Source organism: Lactuca saligna, chromosome 5 (assembly GCF_052625555.1).
Source record: "Lactuca saligna cultivar CGN05327 chromosome 5, ASM5262555v1, whole genome shotgun sequence".
Taxonomy (NCBI): Eukaryota; Viridiplantae; Streptophyta; class Magnoliopsida; order Asterales; family Asteraceae; genus Lactuca; species Lactuca saligna.
This window is the reverse complement of record NC_136421.1, coordinates 286,328,297-286,351,157: the sequence shown is the minus strand read 5'-3', so window position 1 is coordinate 286,351,157 and position 22,861 is coordinate 286,328,297. Positions and strand designations below refer to the sequence as shown.

The window sequence follows — 22,861 nt, the reverse complement described above, 5'->3', positions numbered from 1 at the left end:
TATATCCTTTTTAACACAAATCCCTAAAAATAAAAACCAAGTATTACGTGTCTTTTCTTATTGTTGTATATATATAATGTAATGTCCGTGTGTGAGGCTATATCTTTTAGTCATTTGATGATGATGATGGAATACTATCAAATCATATTTGGAGTGTTCTGTTCGATAAAATGAGAAAACAAAAGAATATCTAAGGGTTTTCATTTGGAAAATATTAAGGGATATATAAATCTAAAGTATGTTGTTATTTTGATGTTGGATGTGAAAAATGGAATATGGTGAGTGCACCTCTGGGGTGATAACGACAATTTAAAGAAATTAAACAAGTTCGTGAACCACCGAAACAAAGTTATACTAATAAACACAATGCTTTGATTTATATATTATAATATACAAACTAATTCAAGAATATATTATTTTATGTATTATTTTTATGGTACATTTTAAATCAACAACTACTAAAAGTTTATTAAAATTGATCTTTTAGTTATTTTAGTTCATTTGTATTTTAATTAGAATAATATGTTACTTTTATAAGATATTTAGATGTTTATAAAACATTTATGTGTAAAACAGATGATATATTTAAAAGATTATGACTATGGTTATGATTAAATTTGGAAAGTTGGAAATGTAGATATTATAAGTTAGACAAAAGTTGATTGTTAATAAAACTTGAAATAAAATTTATAATTATAATTATACAAAGCTCTAAGTTGATTGGAGCCATTTTTTAAGTTGTGTGGAGCCTAAGCAACCGTGCCTGCATGTCATATAATATGAAGTCTGGTATAACCGTAAGATAATTATATATGGAAACTTAAAACCCTATATCTTGCATATCTGATCATCTCAGTACTTAGTACTATAAATAATAACCTACTTACATTCATATTCACAATAGACTGCCGACCCAATTACCCCAATTACCCCATTCACCTATCTTCGTTCCAATTAAGGTGATGTGTTCTTGATATACGTAGCGATTGTTTATGTGAGTTCCTCTTCCTCGTTTGTGTGTTTACTTGAGAAAGCTAGAAAACAATGGAGCAGTATCAAATACTGAAGGAAATTGGGAGTGGATCTTATGGGGTTGTCTGGGGAGCATGGGATGAACACACTGATGAAGTGTTTGCCATCAAGAAACTGAAAATGAGGTGCAACTCGGCCAAAGAATACATCAACCTGACAGAAGTCAAGGCTCTGCGCAAGATGAATCATCCAAACATCATAAAGCTCAAGGAAATCATCAAAGAAGACGACAGTTTGTACTTGGTGTTGGAATACATGGAATGCAATCTCTGCGAGCGTATGACATGCAGGAAGAAGCCTTTTTCAGAGGACGAGATTAGAGACTTGTGCTTCCAAATCTTTCAAGGTCTGGCATACATGCACGACAACGGCTACTTTCATCGTGACCTCAAACCGGAGAACCTTCTTGTTTCCAAGGATGTAATAAAGATTGCTGATCTTGGTCTAGCTCGTGAGATGAATGGCAAACCGGCCACTGATAATATTGGGTCCCGCTGGTATAGTGCCCCTGAAGTTCTTCTTGGGAAAGAATATGATTCTTCAGTTGATATGTGGGCAATGGGTGCAATCATGGCAGAACTATTTACACGCCACCCACTGTTTCCTGGTAAACATGACCGAGATCAAATGTATAAAATATGCAGGGTGATCGGCAGTCCAACAGAAACCACATTGAGCATGGTAAATAGCAACTATCAGTTCCCACAGCTTCCTGGTGTCCAACTTTCTTCACTGTTACCATGTGCAAGCCTGGAAGCACTCGATCTGATTGCGATGCTTATTTCATGGAATCCATCCGCGAGGCCGACAGCTATGGAGGCACTTGAGCATCCTTTCTTCTATACCTGTTACCATGTTCCACCACCCCGACCCATACCTCTTGTATTCAAAAGTTCCAAAAGTTGTGCATTTTCTTATGAAAGGGAGGATCAATCGAAAGAACTGATTCGTCTGCTCCCAGAAAACCCATTTTATGAAACAGTAGTTCCTTCAGAAAACATGACTCGTTTGCTCCCAGAAAATCCACTTTATGATTCCGAAGTGGTAGATCACTCTGAAAACTTTAGGCGTCTGCTCCCAGAAAATATGTTTGATGGTTCCGAAAAAGAGGACCCCTCAGAAAAACATGGTCTCGAGATGAAGCGGGATTCGTTGAAGCTAAAAACAAGAACAAAGAATTGCACAATTGGTTTGGAAAGTGATGCAAGGCACATCGACAGCGATAGCATATATGGATAAGTTGGAGAAGAAGAAGCGGGGTACCGGGAAGAGACTCAACTTCAAGCGGATCAAAGGAAAGAGGCTCAACAAACTGCGACAGACTGATATACCTTAAAACCGCCTCCACTGCCTAAATTCTGTTGTTTTGGACTCCATTATTGCCTTTTCCTCAAAATTTAGTTTGTTTCGGGTTTTAGAGCTATTCTGTTTTTATTGTAAATCAACTGGTTTACATCAATCATGTTAATGGTTAGCAAATTCATAATTAGTGTGTCAATTTTAGTTTTTAGATAATTGGCAGTATATAGCTTTAGAATTGAGCATAAGTTTAGTAATGGTTTTTCGATATTAAAGATGCATGGTTGAATGCTTTATTGCATTTATATAAAAATTCTATATCGAACAACAAAATACCGTATTTGCCCAACTTAAAATTTTAAAAATACTTATTGACCTTTAAAATATCGTATTTGCCCATATTTTTGTTATAAACTATTTTTTACAATTTGTAATCAATTTATATAATTTGTAATTATTATAACTAAAAGAAAAGTAATAAACTATATTGCCCTTGACTAACAAATCGATTTTCACATAATAAGATCGTCCAAATTAACCTAGCTCTGGAATGTGATCACACCTGAGTATAAACGAGCTCTAAAACCTCCATTGTTGATTGCAAGAACCATAAAGATCACCACAGATAAAGAAATCCAGAGGAGAGACTTGTTTACAAATTCTCGCCGGATCATCCTTAATGTCGCGCTACTACTTTTGATTCAAGGCTTTATCTTCAAAAATTGCGATTTAATGGGGATTCCAAACCCAAATCAAAGCCTTTCTCCTGTTGTATATACACCAAAAACAAAGAAGGAATTTAAGGGACAACATTTTATGTTGTGATCAGATTTCAACGGGATTTCAATTTTTAACTCTAAAAGTGTTCCATTCATACATTTCAATAACACTAGTCAGTTTTCTAGGTTCAACGATCACTTTCCACATGTTGATTCTTCATTTTGCAATGATTATATTTCTCTTTAATAGTCCATGATTGCATCACCATACTTCTCAAATCTCTTGCCATCTAGACAATTGGTTTTAATATAATCATCATGACAAATGACTAGGTTTTGAAACAAGGATGGATATACGGAGCATCGCATTCCCATCATCATACTTGAATCCCCATCTTCGTTCCCATAACCATCGGGTATTAAATATCCCTCTCATCCCCATCTTCGACAAGGAATGGGGATCCACTATGGGTATTTTGGAATTTGTCCTGTTATAAGTCAAAGAAACCTCAAACAAGCCAAAGCACGCTCCATCTCAACTAACAAAAATGTTAAAAAGCTCAAGCGCGTTGTTTTATATGAACTATTTAATGAATATTTTTCAAAGCAGAAAACCAGTAAAAATTGAACAAATGTATTAATTCAATTTATTAGTTCTTTCACAGAGTCAATTGCTTACGAAACTATCCTAATTTTGAATTTAAGATTAAAACATAAACTAATCAACTCTAAGATTCAGCCAAGTTGGGCACTTTTTAAAAAACAAAAACGGTTTCTTTGAATTATTGTCATTGATAAGAACTAAAGGTGTCCACTATAGGAGAGTATTTTTCATAAATCTTTTTAATGTTATGTCATTAACAATTTAACATATCACCAACCAAAAAAACTTATTTATGCTCATAATATTAGAGCTTTTTCATATGTACACACTTTGTGTTCAAAAAGATAAACTATCTAGATTTTGCATATATTTTTTGTCTCCAAAACAAGAAAAGATAATGCAATTAACAAAAACAAAATGTCAAGAAAAGTCTAGATTTGCCAGTTTGTCAAAGTAACTACATATCTCATCCTTCTTTCTCTTGCATTGATTCATCTTCCTGATACATGAAAAAAATTGTTAATATGATTATCAAACTTGTAAAATCATTAAAAAAAAGTTATTTTCAAACGTACTTTTCTTTTTGAACAACTAGTAGCGTAATGACCCAATCTTTGGCAGTAAGAACACGTTCGTTTTTTTGGGGCTTCTAAAGAAGACTTAATTCTACTTGCAACTCTTGGACGCCCTTTCGTGTTAATTGGACCAAGAGGATCCCGGACAGATAATTGATGCACCATATCTACTTGTAAAATTCTCGCACAAGAATCTTGAGATTCATTTGCTATAGGTTTCTTCCGATTTGCTTGATCATCTAAAAGACTTATCAATAAGTTATTGAGTTTTTGTATCTCCAAAGGGGAGTCTCTTGCTTGTTCAATTAGTTTAGCAAAATTTGAACGGACACACCATAATGTGTAGGCACTAACTTCATTTTCATTGTTTATTTCTTCGAGTCCGATTCTACTATTACCCACCGTGTACCTTGCATTAAGTGTCCACCGATGTAAAATATAGTGACTAGGTAGTGTTTCAACATGTCTCTTCTTCATCACATATAGACAATGCTTGCATAAAATCCCACATGTCTCATACTTAGAACACGAACATGTGACACTGACCTCATTAGAAAAACGAAACGTAACAGTTCGCCAATATGTTTTTTCAACTTTTAGTTGCCCTACTCGATATTTGATTTCTTCAGTACCCTTAATTATAGTCTCGTGAGTTAAATTGCTAGTAGCTTCTGTCCATTCTTTTTTGAACATATCAAAAATCTTTCTAGTATAACACTCACCTGCTTTTTCTTCGATTGGATGAAGAGAAGAAAGAATCGGCCTTGAGTTCATAGTCTTGAAGTCTTCATCTTCTTCAGCGGCCCTTCGAGACTCAACTGCTTTGTCATATTGCATTACAAATTCATTCAACATAGTTTTCGAGTTAACAAATCCATCAAAAAATGAATTAATACTCTCACTTCGTCCGCTTGTGGTCATACCTGCCAAGAAAACATCCTTTAAGAAGGCTTTAGCCCAATGTATTCGTTGGTTATACATGTCACTTATCCAACAATTGTTTTGTAATCTATACTTATCACACATAACCTCCCACCTAGTTTCAAATTCTTCAATGGTATCACTATTTACCCATTTTGTATAAGATTCTTTAAAATCACTATAACTTGAAACATACGTTTTAATGTGTTCATTTTCATGCTTCTTAATATGCCATGCACAAAAACGATGTTGAGTGTTTGGAAATACTTTTTTTATTGCATTACCCATAGCTTTGTCTTGATCAGTAATAATAGCCTTCGGATATTTGCCAAACATACATTTGAGGAAATTCTCAAATAACCATTCAAAAGTTTCTTCTTTTTCGTTTTCTAGCAATGCTCCACCAAAAAGTATAGATTGTCCATGATGATTAACACCAACAAAGGGAGCAAAAGGCATCTTGAATTTGTTTGTCATATAAGTGACATCAAACACAACAACATCGCTAAATTTAGTATATGCATCTCTTGATCTTCCATTAGCCCAAAAAATATTTTTAGGACTCCCATCATTACACAAATCCACAGTAAAGTATTGGTCATTATCCACTAAGGCTTTATCTTGGAAATGTTTTATAAGTCCATAGAACTCCTTTCCTTTATATTGTTTTCGTTGCTCAGATAAGACATCAACACACTGCTTTGAAGTAACATCAGCTACGGTTGACGTTTTCATTGCATTAATAGCCTTTCTAACTTGACAAGGTTTCAATCCTGCTTGACCTAGATCCACCATAAGAGATTTGCATTCCGTTAAACGATGGAACTTTGCATGAGATCTATGCTCCATCACCTTCGTTGGTGTCATGCTTAATTCATGATTGTGTGTGTCATTAAACGAGTCTACAAACCATTTACCATCTTTATTTTTTGAAATTCGAAGTTCTGCTTTACATCCAATTCTAACTTCTCTGCGACGTTTTTTCTCGATTCCACTTGAAGCATTATCGTCTAACCGTTTAAAACCTTCTTTGTCGCATACATATATCTTGCGATAAGGTTCCTTTGTCGTCTTATGTTTAAATGTGGTATCAATACGTATACCAAATCCATGTAAAAATGCATAATCATTATAAAATGTATATGCATCATCAGGTGTATCGAAAACCTTTCCCAATATACTTTCATCCTTACCTTTACCTTCATTACATTTTTCCATTGCATTTGCTTCATTTTCATAAATAACCTGTGTTTCAATAGGTTGATCAACTTCTTCAATGACAGCCATCATGTCCTGAATAATTAAAGTAAATACAAAGGAATTATAAATTTACACCAATTAAGCTTATTGACATACATAAAATTAGTGAACCTATGCATAGAAGTTGATTAATTAACCTGAGCAAAACTGAAATATATGAAATCAGTAAAACTAATACATAAAAGTTGATTAATAGGGAATTGATTAACACAATTAAGCCAGAAAAAATGCATAAAATAGAACCTAAAAGCAATAATAAATATTAAAATGCATAAAACAACAACAATGTAGTCGAAAGTCAAGCAGAAAAAAAAAGCAACAAAAATTGATATCCAATTCTGTGACAAAACTTACAAAAATTGAAACTATCTAGAAAAATAAAGAAACAATTCTTAGTTGTTAAATTCAAAATTAATTAAAGAATTAGTGAACCTATGCATACAAGATGATGTCGTTGATTGTCTCAATTGTTAAATTCAAAATTAATTAAAAAACATAGACTTTGGCACATTACGTAACATAAAAGGATATCAACAAGAGTCATTAATGCAATTAATTGTGCAACAAATGTCGATACCAATTAAAACTATGTCAATTATGTTTTCAATCAAACTTTGTGATGGTCTGATGATCAATTCTCTCATTATCAAGTTTTATGATTGTTTGTGGATGAAGCAATCCTGAAATTCTGATATATAGGAAAAAGTAAAAAGATTACCAGCGATTTATCTCACAGGCTTGTAGAGACTTGGATGCGTCTTGAGGAAGAAGAAGGGATCAGAAACGAGAAACGTGAACTCAAGGCATAAAACAAAAAAGAAAAGGAAACCTGGGTTTTTTTTGGGTCAAAAACGACGTAGTATTAAAATTAGGTATATAAGCTTATATGGGGTTGTTAGGTATATTCACTTTTCTCATATATATATATATATATATATATATATATATATATATATATATATATATATATATATATATATATATATATATAATAAGCACTCACTATAGGCGAGTTTTCGAAACACCCCTATTTTAATTTATATTTTAATAACCATTTAAAATACTTTTAAAGTAAAAGTCATCATTTGTAGAAATTGGTTTTAAAGTCTGAAAAATCTTCACAAAACAATTAAGTTTTCAAAAAAGCTATAGAAGAGGGCTACGATTCAAATATCATGCATAAGCTAAGTAACCATTACTTTGTAGTGGCTTTCAAAATATCTTGCATCCTCTAATCCTTATTAGCTACTAGAACATGATGGTTTATGGTTTGATATGATATTGACAATGTTTTCTGGCATCGGACCGAAGTCCGAAAACATATATTCTACATCAGGCTACCCCCTACATCAGACCTAAGTTCGGCATACACGAACATACATAAACGAGTCGGTATGGGTGCCTTAGATGCGTTCCTACTGGAGGAAAACTCACCTCTGAAGTTGACTGCTGAAATCTCGTGTGAGGAATCTCTAATGGCTGCTCCAATCAACTCCCCACTATCATCATCAAAATAAACACTTAGTTAAAAACTGATAATTCTTCTAAGGGTAGAATGACCATTTTACCCCTGGTCAAAGTCAACGTTCTGGTTAAATTCAACATTCTGGGTTGACCAACTCGCCGAGTCGACCTATAAACTCATCGAGTTCTTTAACTCAACAGTCCTGAAATCGCGACCCAAATCGCTGAGTTGTCCCCCCGACCCGTCGAGTTCTATCAGGTTGCTCATAGTCGCAACTCGTTGAGTTCCCTTATGGACTCGATGAGTTCCTCTGTCTGTTTGGCCATCTTAACAAATTAAGACTCTACTCTCAGATCCAAAGTCCAAACATCGTCTATACACTGGAAATGCCCCTTTTAGAGGTAAAGTTTCCAACTTTACCTGCTAATAGTCCATCTTAATGGGTTTAGCTAAAACCCTAGTTCCTTAGGACATAGATCTTTGTCCAAAAGCCTTATTACTCCAACTTAAAGCATGAAAACCAAGATCTAAGTCCTAGATACCAAATGAACACGTAAAGTCTCATACTTTACTTCCATGCATGAACTTTTAGGCTAAAAATGACCAAAACGACACTCTATGGCTTGCATGGGGACTCCTATGGCATAAAGTTTGCACCTTTGTGCCATAATAGTCCTTCAAGGTCCTAGATCTGGAAAAATACCCATTTGGGTCGTCCATTCTTCACATGCTAACATACTTCGACCAAAACCCTCATAAGGATGAAAAGAAGAGATCAAAGAAACCATTGAGCAAGGTTGGGACTTGTTTACCCGAAAATGTAGCAAATGATGTGTAGTTTATGGATCTACTCTCTCCCTCTTGAACCTTGTAGCTTTCTCTTCTTCCACAAGCTTCAAAAACACACAAAGATCACTCACAATGGCTCACAATCTCAAGCAAGTCACTAGGCTTTCGTGGTTTAGGGTTTGGGACTTGGAGGTTGTAAATGAAGCTGAGGGGTGGGGATTAAGATACTTAAATAGGGTGCAAAATCCTGAAATTAGGGTTTCATCCTGGCAGCCCTACTCGTCGAGTCAAGGCCCTCAACTCGTTGAGTAGGTAACTTAAGATCCCGCGTCAAATCTGATTTCTACTTGACGAGTTTGGGTCTTCCAACTCGTCGAGTAGCTCTACAAAAGCGAATAAAGTGTAATTAAATGTGTACCAGAAATCAGGCGTTAAGATTCTCCCCCACTTGACTCAGACTTCATCCTCGAAGTCTGTTGCATATGGAAACAACTCTGGATAATGCTCCCTCATCTCCTCCTTGGGCTCCCAAGTCCACTCTGAACCCCTGTGGTGCTGCCACCACACCTTCACCAGGTCCACCCTCCTGTTCCTCAGCTCCTTCGTCTTCTTATCGAGAATAGCTATTGGTTTCTCGATGTAATGCAGGTTATCATCAACCTGAATGTCCTCTAGAGGCACAACTGCTGAGTCATCCACTAAGCACTTTTGTAGCTGGGAAACATGGAAAGTGTTGTGGATTTGGCTGAGCTCCGCTGGGAGATCCAATCTGTACGCCACCTTGCCCACCCGGGCTAAAACCCTGAAAGGGCCGATATACTTGGGGCCCAGCTTGCCCCGCTTCTGAAACTGGATGACACCTTTCTAAGGTGACACCTTCAGGAGGACCATATCGCCCACCTGAAACTCCAAGTCTGAATGTCGCTTGTCGGCATAGCTCTTCTGCTGACTCTGAGCAGTCTGGAGCCTACTCCGGACCTACTGGATCCGCTCTGTAGTCTTGATTACTACCTCAGTACTCCCCATGACTCTCTAACTGACCTCGCCCCAACAGATTGGGGTCCTACACTTCCTCCTGTAGAGCATCTCGAATGGAGGTCGGTCTATGCTGGCGCAGTAACTGTTGTTATACGAAAATTCGGCTAACAAAAGATACGTATCCCAACTACCACCGAAATCCAAGACACATGCATGTAGAATGTCCTTGAGAATCTGAGTCATCCTCTTGCTCTGTCCGTCCATCTCGGGTTAGAAAGCAGTGTTGAAGTGAAGACGAGTACCCATTTCGTTGTGAAACCGCTTCCAAAATCTGTAAGTGAAATGAACATCTCGGTCTGACACCACCGAGACAGGCACTCCATCTCGTGCCACTATCTCCCAAACGTAAATCTCGGCCAGCTTCTCAGCCGATATGCTCTCCTGGATCGGGATAAAATGAGCACTATTGATCAATCGATCCACAATGACCAGAGATGGCAAAAAAACCCGTACCCGATGGATACCCAAAACCTAAAACCGAGTTGACCGGGTAAATCCCCGAGTTGACCGGGGATGGGGACGGGGATGGGGACTACCCGAATACAAAAGGCGGGGATGGGGATGGGGATGGTTCTACATGTCGGGTACCCATACCCGTACCCGAAACCAGCTCCGATGGGTACCCGATATATATATATATATATATATATATATATATATATATATATATATATATATATATATATATATATATATATATATATATATATATATATATATATATATATATATATATATACATTGTTACTTATGTTTTTATTTTTAATAATGCATAAGCAAATGTTCAGTAGACAAAGTAAGGTTTTTTAATAATCAAACGTATAGTTTTGGGAAGACTTCTAATGTTTTTTTTTTTTTGTAAAAAATGATTTAATTTATAACCTTGAATGTTATTATTGGTGTTTCAAGACATTCAGTGATTATAGTGTTTTATATTAGGTTTGTTAGTTTTTGTTTTGTTGGTTAATATATAACTATGAGTTTTTTTTCATAAAAGTTCAAAATTTTGAAATGGGGAAAAATCCCCGATTACCCATTGGGGATCCCCGATACCCATTGGGGATGGGGATAGATTTCTAATCCCCGATGGGGGTGGGGTCGGGGATGGGGATGGGGATCGGAATTCGGGTATGGGGATGGGGAACACGAAACCCGGTATACCCGTACCCATTGCCATCCCTAACAATGACCCATACCGAATCTACTTTGCATACTGTCCTTGGAAGCTTCGTGATGAAGTCCATAGTGATATCTTCCCACTTCCAGACAGGGATGTCTAACAGGTTCATCTTGTCGTGGGGCCTCTGGTGCTCTGTATTGACCTTGCTGCAGGTCAAGCATCTCTCAACGTACCAGGCTACATCCCGCTTCATGCAGGGCCACCAGTAATCAGGATGAAGATCTTTGTACATCTTCGTCGCCCCAGGATGGACGGAGAACCTGGACTTGTGGGCCTCATCCATCAGAATATGTCGTACTCCGCCCTAGTACGGTACCCAGAACATCCCATGCAGGGTCAATAGCCCACGACTATCGTAATCAAAGGAGGACACCTGGCCTATGATCCGCTCGCACGTCCGGCGCTCCTCCTTCAGGCTTTCAACATGCACCTCTTTGATCTGCTCCATCAATGGAGTAATCACTATCATCCTTAGATAGATGTCTTGAATCGGGGTCGCTACCGCCTTTCGGCTCAAGGTGTTGACTACCACATTAGCCTTGCCTAGGTGGTAGAGAATCTCACAGTCGTAATCCTTCACAACATCTAACCACCAATACTGCCTCATGTTTAGGTTCAGCTGATCCATGAGGTACCTCAAACACGTGTGGTCCGTGTAAATGGTACAACGGACCCCATAGAGCTAATTCCACCAAATCTCGAGGGAAAAAACCATGGCCCCCGGCTCTAAATCATGCATCGGATAGTTAGCCTGGTGAGGCTTCAACTGCCTCGAAGCATAAGCTATCGCGTGACCCCACTGCATCAATACCACTCCCATGCCTTTGATCAAAGTATCACAGTACACCATGATCGTTGTTTAAGAGTCTCGAAGGCTGCCTGCTGCTCAGGCCCCCAGCGGAAGCTCACCGACTTCTTGGTCAGTCGGGTTAAGGGAAAAGCGATTTTGGAGAAGTACTAAATAAATCTCTAGTAATAACCCGTTAGACCCAGGAAACTCTGAATCTCAGTTGGAGACCTCGGAATGTCCCACTGCATCACGACCTCTATCTTGACCAGATCAACCAGACTTCTAGTTGACAAGGTTCCAAATAAATTGCACCTTGTGCAACCAGAACTCGCACTTAGAGAACTTTATGAAAAGTCTCTCCCTCCTCAGTATCTACAACACCTCCCTCAGGTGCTCCTCATGCTGCTCCCGAGTCTTGGAATACACCAAGATATCATCGATGAAGACTATCACAGACCGATCCGGCATCGGTCTGCACACACGGTTCATGAGGTCCATGAACATTGATGGAGCATTAGTGAGCCCAAATGGCATCACCACAAACTCATAGTGACCATAGCGAGTCCTAAAAGCTATCCTTTGCACATCCTCATCCCTGACTCGCATCTGGTGATAGCCCGATCACAGATCAATGTTGGAGAACCAAGATGTGCAATATAGTTGGTCAAACTAATCATCAATCCGCGGGAGGGGGTAACGGTTCTTCACTGTTACATTATTCAACTCCCGGTATTCTATACACATGCGATGTGACCCGTCCTTCTTCTTCACAAACGGGATTAGGGCTCCCCATGTCGAACTGCTCGGTCTGATAAATCCCTTGTCTAGCAGGTCCTGCAGCTATGTAGACAACTCCTGCATCTCGGGAGGAACCAATCGATATGGTGCCTTGGCTATCGGAGCCGCACCATGGACTGGGTCAATCCTAAACTCGACCTGTCTCTCCTGAGGTATCCCAGGAAAATCCTCTGGAAACACATCCGGGTACTCTCGCATTACCGGTACATCATCCACTATCGTCTTACGCTTTTCCAGGGTATCCATAACATACGTGACATAACCCGCGCAACCCTACTGAAGGTAGCGCCTCGCTCTCGCTGCTGAACACAGAGTCGGTCCACCCTGCGGCCTCTCGCTCCAAATCACTAACCCTCCCCCATTATGAGTATGAACCATCACTAGCTACCGCTCGCAGTCGATCACTGCCCCAATTGGGCTCAACTAGTCCATACCAACTATCACCTTGTTCCCTTAAAGGGAAATAGGGACCAAATCCACATAAAACTTCTCATCAAACAACTGTAGTGTACAACCTCGATGAACCCTCGCAACACTAACGGTCCACTCATCTGCTATCTCCACATCAAGAAGGCAATCTAGCTCCCCCAAAGCGCTACGAATCGCTTGTTAAGCGTGAGCGATACAAAATATCGGGTATCCCCCGAATCAAATAATACCAGAGCAGATATACCATTCACAAGGAACAATCCTATAATGAAACACATAAACATAAGCAATAATCAATATAAATAAAGAGATAAGCAGAACATGCATACCCGTCATCATGTCGGGAGCTGCTCATGCCTCCTATGTTGTCAACTGAAAGGCCATGCTCCTAGCCACGGGCGCCTCTGCCCAGCCCTAACGTTCATTCGTTATCTTCAAAGTAATAGGAGCGGGTACTGCCACCTACCCTGTCGCTGCTAAACTTAGGCATTGGGACCGCTTGTTTCCCTTCTGATTGCACTGTAAAGCAAATCAGGTTTGCTACTGTCGTAGTGGTGGTAGTAGTTGTACAATCCCTGCTCATATGCCCAGTTCGGCCGCACTTAAAGCAGCCTGAACTCCCTAACTTACACGTCCCATTGTGCATCTTATCGTAATTGTCACAATGGTTGCAGCCCTGCTGACTCCTAGGTCTATGATCTGACACCTTGGGCTTCTTACTCGCACTCCCTGTCTGAACCCCCTTGGGTTTCCTCTTCCTCTCCATCTCTAAATCCAACTCCCTCTCCCAAGCCCTAGCAATCATGTCCTCCAACATCTTGCAGCTGGAGCGGATCTCAAACTAGCGGGTATCACTTCGCAACAACTCATGATATCGGGCCTTTTTCATCTCCTCGTCCGCAACATATTGCGGAACGAGAAAGGCCCTCTCCCTAAATATGGCGATGATCTCTGTCACCGTCTCATTCATCTGCTGGAGATCCTGGAACTCCCTAGCAAGTTGCTGCACCTCTATCACAGGTGCAAACTCATCCCTGAACCTGGCCGAAAAGTCACTCAAGGTCATAGCATCAAGAGTCGCATCATCACCAAGGGTATATCCAACCTCCTCCCACCAATCACATCCCCTATCCTTCAGAAGACATGAGGTAAGTCAAACCTTGTCCCCCTCAAAACATTTGCTGGTGTGGAATGCATTGGTGACATTCGCCAACCATCTGGTACTCGCAATGGGGTCCCGAGCCACATCGTAATTGTAACGCCCGCAGATTCGGACTAGTTAATTTAGAGCCAATAAGTGTCGAAAACGAATTTTCAACAAAAGATTATTTAGAATAAATAATCTTAACCAAGTTGTAGAATATTTCTCAAGGGTTCCATACATATAAAGAACACCGAAATCCGAGTTATAACGAAGAGGTTATAATCCGTCCAAGTTTTACGGCAAAACCGGTATGACACCGGAAATCGTAAAAAGTGAATTTACGATAAAATACTTTCTAACCTTAGAGATCTAAAAAAAATTTAGTATATGTTAAATTGAGAGCGTGTATAAAAAGAACATCCAAATCTGACTTCATATGAGGAAGTTACGATTTTTCTAAGATTTAGCATAATAGTGTTAGCCCGGAAATTCGAATTTTAGATCGGTCGATTTTTAGCCAAAATAATCTAAGCGAGAAATGAAGATATGGTTAATAGGATTTAAACGATAAAAAGGCATTCGAAAACAGAGCTCGTATGTGAAAGATATGCATGAAGCTTAGTCTTTACTCTTCAAGTGCGGCGAATTCGATACAATTTTGTAAATCTGAGATAGAATGAGAATTAGTCGATGGGATCTAAATGAAATTTGTAGTACTCATAAATACCAATACGTGGATATAAATAACGTCAAGAATAGAGCTCGTATGTTAAAGATATGGACGAAACTTAGTCTCTACTCTTCAAGCGCGGCGAATTGCGATACAGTTTTGTAAATCTGAGATAGAATGAGAATTAGCCGACGGAATCTAAATGAAAGTTGTAGTACTCATAAATACCAATGTGTGGATATAAATAACATCAAGAATAGATCTCGTATGTTAAAGATATGGATGAAACTTAGTCTCTACTCTTCAAGCACGACGAATTCGATACAGTTTTGTAAATCTGAGATAGAATGAGAATTAGCAGATGGGGTCTAAATGAAAGTTGTAGTACTCGTAAATACCACCACGTGGATATAAAAAAAACATAGGAAACAGAGCTCATTCGCGGAAGATACAGACGAAACTTAGGGGCAACTCTACGATAAAATCCCTATAAATAAAGGATGAATCCTTCATATTTTCTTCACACCATAAGTCTTTCTTTCTCTCACTAACTCCCCCAACCCCCCCCCCCCCCCCCCCCCAATCCTAGGGTACCTCCCTAAAACGAGAAGGAAGCCCCGGAGCTCCCGATGGCTCCGGGAAAAAGAGCTTTTCGGCTCGGAAACGCTGCTCCAGCGAAGCCCAGTTTTGAATAAAACCCGCTGTAAGTGAGCTACGCCTACCCTATTTTAAATATAACTTATATTTAAATATAATATCATTATTATGGACCTATAAATATTATTTATCAATGATTCAAATTCGTTATACTGATTGATTTATTTATGGGAATGATGTTTAGGCTATGATTTAGTGAGGCGTTTAAAGTGGGATTTCCAAACAGTATACTTCGTATACCAAACAGACCCTACCTCCGATATGATCCTACATGGTTGTTCCTTACTTGATAGATCATGAAAGTATACTTTGCTTTAATGATGAATCTAGACTAATAATTAGTCGCATTAAAGATTAGACTAAAACTTAGCGATAATAATGCTAGGTTTCGTCGAAGGAAAAATAGAATCGTTAGAAGCGAAGCGCTGCCCGAGTTTGGAATCATCATTTTAACAAGTGAGTGCATGGTCCCTTTCATCTTACACATAGATATGAAGTATTTAATATAAATTATGTGTTGTGATTGGATAGTTACTTTCATCTTACACATAGATATGAAGTATTTAATATAAATTATGTGTTGTGAGTGCATGGTCCCTTTTCCAAATTGACATTTGTTGACCAATATTCCCTCACTGACTTTGGATTTTTCCCTACCCTTGGAACCACATCTCTCTCTCCCTCCCTCCCTCCCTCTCTCTCTCACACACACACACACATCACCATCTAGATCACCACTTCCCTTCTACATCTTGATTTTAAGAATCAAATGTGGCTATTAGTTTTGATCCACAAACATGTAAAAAAAGTGAATGAATATGTGGTGTTGCAAGGAGGATATCGCAACTACCCACCATCAGGCCAACTATTCTCTGGTTGAGCTTCACCGTTGATAACCAACCAGACACCGTCAAAGTGCTGGTTTGTGGTGGTAATAAAGCAAATGTTTTCCAAAATGTGAACTGTCCATTTACTAGTTCCTTCCATCCTTGTTTTTTCTGGAATCATATCTACCAATCACCTTCACCATGTTCATCTTTCACCTTGAAAATATCATTTGTGATTTCAATCAAGAAGCTTTCTAATTTGCCTTTGTTCCATTCATCAAAGGTTTCAACTAATTTTGTGTTGCTTAACCCACCAACATTTTTCAAAACATCATAAGATTCGGAAACCGATTGCATATCATTTCATAAGAGAACACAAGATTAATTACACATCATTTCATATGAGAACACAATATCCAGTTGCAAAAATGGAAGCAATTAAGGGATCATCAACATTCACCGGTGCAATCGAATCATGATGATTACACACACCATTTTTGTTAAAGGAATAGTATTAGAAGATTGGTAGGGAATAGAGACTCACCAAGTTGGGTGTCAAAGTCCCCAAACTGCGATGCAACCATGTCGTAGATGGTCCAAGCCAATGGCTTCCCCCAGTAGTACCATCTCCACCACACTGGAAGCATTTGTAAAAAGGGCACCCAAGTTGTATCATAAGGTGCAATTGAACAATAAAGAATGTAAATAACAATAGGTTTTTTAGAATCTTACAGGTCGTGGGATAATGAACCTTGAAAAGAGATTGAAGATTCCGAAAAATGAGCCAGCAATGTTAGCGTTGGGTGTAATGGCGACTGTCATCATACCGTAGTATGCCATGTAGAGTAAAGAGCAGAACTAGAAGAAAAAGTACCAGAAGATCTTGGCTATTGTCCAATCGAACCCGATAGGACCGATAACTGTTGTCCAATTGATGATCTTTGCGATAGAGAGACAATGATGGGGGTGGGAGTCTGCGATTGATTTTTTTCAAACAACGACAAGTCATTGTCCGACTCACAGGCTCATAGTCACACGAAAATCATACCTGGTTCGTGAAAAGGGGATAAATCGCTTGATATAATGATGTTACACGGAAATCGCAATCGACAACAGAACGGAGATATGATGATGGTGGTGATCGGCTCACAAAAATTTTGGGGAAAATATTGGTGGTCGAGGTGAGGAACATAAATAATCATTGAAGATAAGATCGGCAGAGGCTGTGATTGATTTTTTAAGGGTTTGTAACATATTAAAAGAAAGTTGGATTTTTTTTAATTTGAATTTAATTGTTTCCATAAAAAACATGATTATAGTTAAGGATATTATTTAAGGAATATACAATATTACTAATCTATCCTTATCTATTAATTAAAATTTTAAATTAATTAAATTTGAAATGATTGGTCCATAATGATTCCTACATCCACACAATAATTAGTTAGAATACTTAAACCTAGCTTTTATTTGATAAATATTATTAGTAATTATAATAGCTATACCAATTATTAGTGTTGCATTTAGATTCCAAGTATACTTTCTTATTATAAAAAACCCTATCATGCAATTAAGCACCTTTAATAACATATCCAGTATTCAATTCTAATGGTATCAGAGCTACAACTCTCCTAAACCTCTTATCTTTCTCCTCTTATCTTCTGTTCCAATCGTTCATAATACCTTGATCATCAAGGAATCTCAACATCTTGCCATGACCGATTGCTTCCTCTCAAGTAACTCCTCAAAACATCGGCCATCTCCTTCTCTTTTTGATCTCCATATTTTCTCTTCTCCATGGATATAACTCTATAAATGGACAACAACCAATACTCGACTTGATCCATAATCTTCCAAATAAATTGCCGGGCCTATCGGGTGCTAGATCGTATATATATAGGGTTAGGTTTATGTGAGACGGCCTAATTTTGTGAGACCGTGAGACGCATTTTTTTATTTATTTTTTATTTTTTTTAGTTAATTCAAGTTCCGAAAATAATATTTAAAAAAAGAATTTTTTTATTTTTCCATTTATTTTGCATTTTAAAATTATTTTTAGAATATGTACAGTGTAATATTCTATTTAGAATATTTCACGTATTTTTAAAAAAAAAAAATAGGATTTTTTTTTTTTTTTTTTAGTTAATTCAAGTTCCGAAAATAATATTTAAAAAAAGAATTTTTAGATTTTTCCATTTATTTTGCATTTTAAAATTATTTTTTAGAATATGTCATTATAATATTCTATTTAGAAAAACAGGATTTTTTTATTTATTTTTTTTAGTTAATTCAAGTTCCGAAAATAATATTTAAAAAAATAATTTTTGGATTTTTCCATTTATTTTTCATTTTAAAATTATTTTTAGATTTGGTCTCACGGTCTCCCAAAATTAGAATGGTTTCAAATGAACCTGAAAATATATATATATATATATATATATATATATATATATATATATATATATATATATATATATATATATATATATATATATATATATATATATATATATATATATAGGGTTAGGTTCATGTGAGACGGCTTAATTTTGTGAGACCGTGAGACGCATTTTTTTTATTTTTTTATTTATTTTTTATTTTTTAAATTTTTTTTAGCTAATTCAAGTTCCGAAAATAATATTTAAAAAAAGAATTTTTGATTTTTCCATTTATTTTGCATTTTAAAATTATTTTTAGAATATGTACATTGTAATATTTTATTTAAAATATTTCACGTATTTTTTAAAAAAAATAGGATTTTTTAAAATTTTTTTTAGTTAATTCAAGTTCCGAAAATAATATTTAAAAAAAAGAAGACAAAATTACAAAAATGGTCCCTGTGGTTTGCCAAAAGTCATAAAGGCAGTCCCTGCTAATTTTTTTTGATGCAAATGGTCCTTGTGGTTTGTAAAATTTGCAAAGTTGGCCCTTTTTACTAACACCGTTAGTAAAACGCCGTTAGGGACTGAATCTGTAAAGGCATTTTCGTCTTTTCAAGTATAAAGGAATTGAATTCGTGACATTTAATAAACCACAGGGACCATTTTTGAAAATTCTTTGAAAAAATGAATTAATTTGCTAAAAGAAAGAGGAAAGGTACGAACTCACGACCTCCAACTCCCTTTATCACCAAAGCCTTAACCAGTTGAGCTAAATGTTCAGCTGGTTATTTGTTCCTAAAACTAATATATATATAATAATGAAACCGTTAATATTTAAATAATAAATAAATTAAAAAAACATTTTTTTACCTAATTTTTTTTTAATAAAACAAAATGTATTTTAGTCGTATTATAAAAAAATATATTTTTACAAACAATTTTTATGCATTTATTTTATATAAATATATTTTTTATGTCTTTAAAATATACATTTTCGTATAAAAAATATGTTTTCGTAAAATATATTCTTTTATGACTTTGAAATAATAATAATTAATACTACTCATTACATAAAAAATATATATAAGTTCTTTTGGGTCGCTAGTTCTCAAATACGTATTTCATCTTATTTAACATACATATTTCATTTTATTTAAAATACATATATCATCTTTATTAAATACATATAACCGAAAAATGGTTTTAAAAAAACCGATTGAACCAATCGTTTTGTAAAAACCGTTTTTTTTTTTTTTAGATACATAACAAAATCGTTGTTAAGTTGTTTTTAATACACATAACCGAAAAAAATATGTTTTTGTAAAATATATTCTTTTATGACTTTGAAATAATAATACTTAACACTACTCATGACATAAAAAAATATTTAAATTCTTTTTGTTTGCAAGCTCTAAAACCGGTTTTTCGGTTATGTGTATTAAAAACAACTTAACAACGATTTTGTTATGTATCTAAACAACAACAACAAAAAATAAATAAATAAATAAAACGGTTTTTACAAAACGATTGGTTCAATCGGTTTTTTTAAAACCATTTTTCGGTTATATATATTTAATAAAGATGATATACGTATTTTAAATAAAATGAAATATGTATGTTAAATAAGATGAAATACGTATTTGAGAACTAGCGACCCAAAAAAACTTATATATATTTTTTATGTAATGAGTACTATTAATTATTATTATTTCAAAGTCATAAAAGAATATATTTTACGAAAACATATTTTTTATACGAAAATGTATATTTTAAAGACATAAAAAATATATTTTACATAAAATAAATACATAAAAATTGTTTGTAAAAATATATTTTTTTATAATACGACTAAAATACATTTTGTTTTATTAAAAAAAAATTAGGTAAAAAATGTTTTTTTAATTTATTTATTATTTAAATATTAACGGTTTCATTATTATATATATTAGTTTTAGGAACAAATAACCAGCTGAGCATTTAGCTCAACTGGTTAAGGCTTTGGTGATAAAGGGAGTTGGAGGTCGTGAGTTCGAACCTTCCCTCTTTCTTTCAGTAAATTAAATCATTTTTTCAAAGAATTTTCAAAAATGGTCCCTGTGGTTTATTAAATGTCACGAATTCAATCCCTTTATATTTGAAAAGACGAAAATGCCCTTACAGATTCAGTCCCTAACGGTGTTTTATTAACGGTGTTAGTAAAAAGGGCCAACTTTGCAAATTTTACAAACCACAAGGACCATTCGCATAAAAAAAATTAGCAGGGACTGCCTTTGTGACTTTTAGCAAACCACAGGGACCATTTTTGTAATTTTGTCAAAAAATAATTTTTAGATTTTTCCATTTATTTTGCATTTTAAAATTATTTTTTAGAATATGTCAGTATAATATTCTATTTAGAATATTTCATGTATTTTTCAAAAAAAAAAAAAAAACGGGATTTTTTTTTATTTTTTAATTTATTTTTTTTTAATTTTTTTTAGTTAATTCAAGTTCCGAAAATAATATTTAAAAAAAGAATTTTTGGATTTTTCTATTTATTTTGCATTTTAAAATTATTTTTAGATTTGGTCACACGGTCTCACAAAATTAGCATCGTATCAAATGAACCTGAACCTCTCTCTCTTTCTCTCTCTCTCTCTCTCTCTCTCTATATATATATATATATATATATATATATATATATATATATATATATATATATATATATATATATATATATATCACCAGCCACCCGACCCACTCCCATCGCAACTCCTACCCATTTTGTGGTCGCGGCTGGTCAAGACACCTGGAAGCGCCTCAACACTATTTTAATCTAATGGATATACGCTACAATCTCAAACGATCTCATATACACAGTTCTTGCTCCCGAATCCATCGCTCAAGATGCATGGAAACGGCGGAAAAATACTTTCCACGACGACTAGAATTCTCGAGTAATTTATCTGGAGCATCAGTTTTCTTACACTCATTGAGAAAGCTTCCTTGACATTTTGTTGTACCAACTCGTATTTCAGTATTTGAGTATCGTCTCGTACTTCTACTTATCGTTGGCTTAACCAAACCTACAATGGTATTACTACCCTTATTCAACAATCAATACATTGCCACATTTATATCAAGCTAGGTCAAAACTATTCTTGAAGAAACTCAATGTGCTAAACAAAACAACCACACCTCTTCGGACACCCTACTACCTCCTACCACCAACACTGACTCCAACCCTCTGTTGCCCAGCACTTGTCGTAACATATTTCATGTAATGGAAATAGCTCATATTTATTAGCTCAATGTGGTCATGGATGCAGACACGACAAAGATCGCGATCATAATATTTTTGACACCCAACAACCCCACCAGCAAAATTAGGGATCGGTTTCTCCATAGGGTTGGGACCCCACTTCTTTTAGTAGCCTTATACTTAGGGCCGGCCCGTTGATTTTGAAGGCCCTGTGCGACGAGAAAAAATGGATCATATATATATATATATATATATATATATATATATATATATATATATATATATATATATATATATATATATATATATATATATATATATATATATATATATATTACAAAAATAAATTTAAAAAGTGAATTGTCATAATGGAAAATTAAAAATAATTTAATCAATAGAAAAAAGATATTTACAAATTTATAAACTGATTTAATAAACAAAATTGCAAGAGAGGGTAAATTGTAAAGCATGAAGCATAAATGAAGGGGTAAAAGTTTAACTTGGAGTATAATCCGTTTATTTAATTATAAAAGTTGAGGGTGGATTGTAAAACATTGATTATAAATGAGCGGAGGGAATTGTAGATTTATAAGAGGTATAAAAAATTGACGTGCACCGGAATCGAACTACAGTTAACTTTAAATCATTGCGGCGCTTTAGCCAGCTAACCAAATCGTTCATACAATTATAATTTTATAACACTATATATATATATACAATTCCTTAAATAGATAATCCGGCTAAAAATCGGGCCCTATTTTTTTCGGGGCCCTATGCAACCGCACACCTTGCACTCCCTTAGGACCAGCCCTGCCTATACTATGGCTATATCTGATAAATTAATGACCACAAGCCACAAAATTGGCTCCAACCAGCAACTTAGTGTTCTCTGTGAACATCCAAAACAAGATTATTCAGTTTATATGTATTTAATGCATACCTACACTCCTAGTAATCTTGCACAAGCCATGCACACCATGTCGGTGTAATACCAAATACAAATTGATACATAGATACTAGAGTCTCCTTCCTCATGAGTGGT

General features: G+C 35.8%; 1 protein-coding gene and 1 pseudogene across 1 annotated transcript; one reads left to right on the top strand and one right to left on the bottom strand.

Annotated features, from left to right (window-relative positions):
* Positions 1–1,044: 1,044 nt before the first annotated feature.
* LOC145046829 (cyclin-dependent kinase F-4 pseudogene) lies at positions 1,045–2,271 on the top strand (annotated as a pseudogene).
* A 1,849-nt stretch (positions 2,272–4,120) lies between these two features.
* LOC145046828 (protein FAR1-RELATED SEQUENCE 5-like) lies at positions 4,121–16,554 on the bottom strand. Its single transcript, XM_078995096.1, has 4 exons — positions 16,385–16,554; positions 6,548–6,557; positions 4,230–6,443; positions 4,121–4,153 (listed from the first exon to the last, which is right to left on the bottom strand). Exons 1-4 carry the CDS (start codon positions 16,552–16,554, stop codon positions 4,121–4,123), a joined length of 2,427 nt encoding a protein of 808 aa, XP_078851222.1.
* Between the last annotated feature and the right edge of the window lie 6,307 nt (positions 16,555–22,861).

Bases quoted from the DNA above. Each gene is read 5' to 3' on its own strand.
- LOC145046828 (XM_078995096.1), bottom strand. From the start codon at position 16,554: ATGCAATCGGTTTCCGAATCTTATGATGTTTTGAAAAATGTTGGTGGG. The intron at 4,154-4,229 runs GTACGTTTGAAA...TTCATGTATCAG, and splicing joins CTAGTTGTTCAAAAAGAAAA to GAAGATGAATCAATGCAAGA.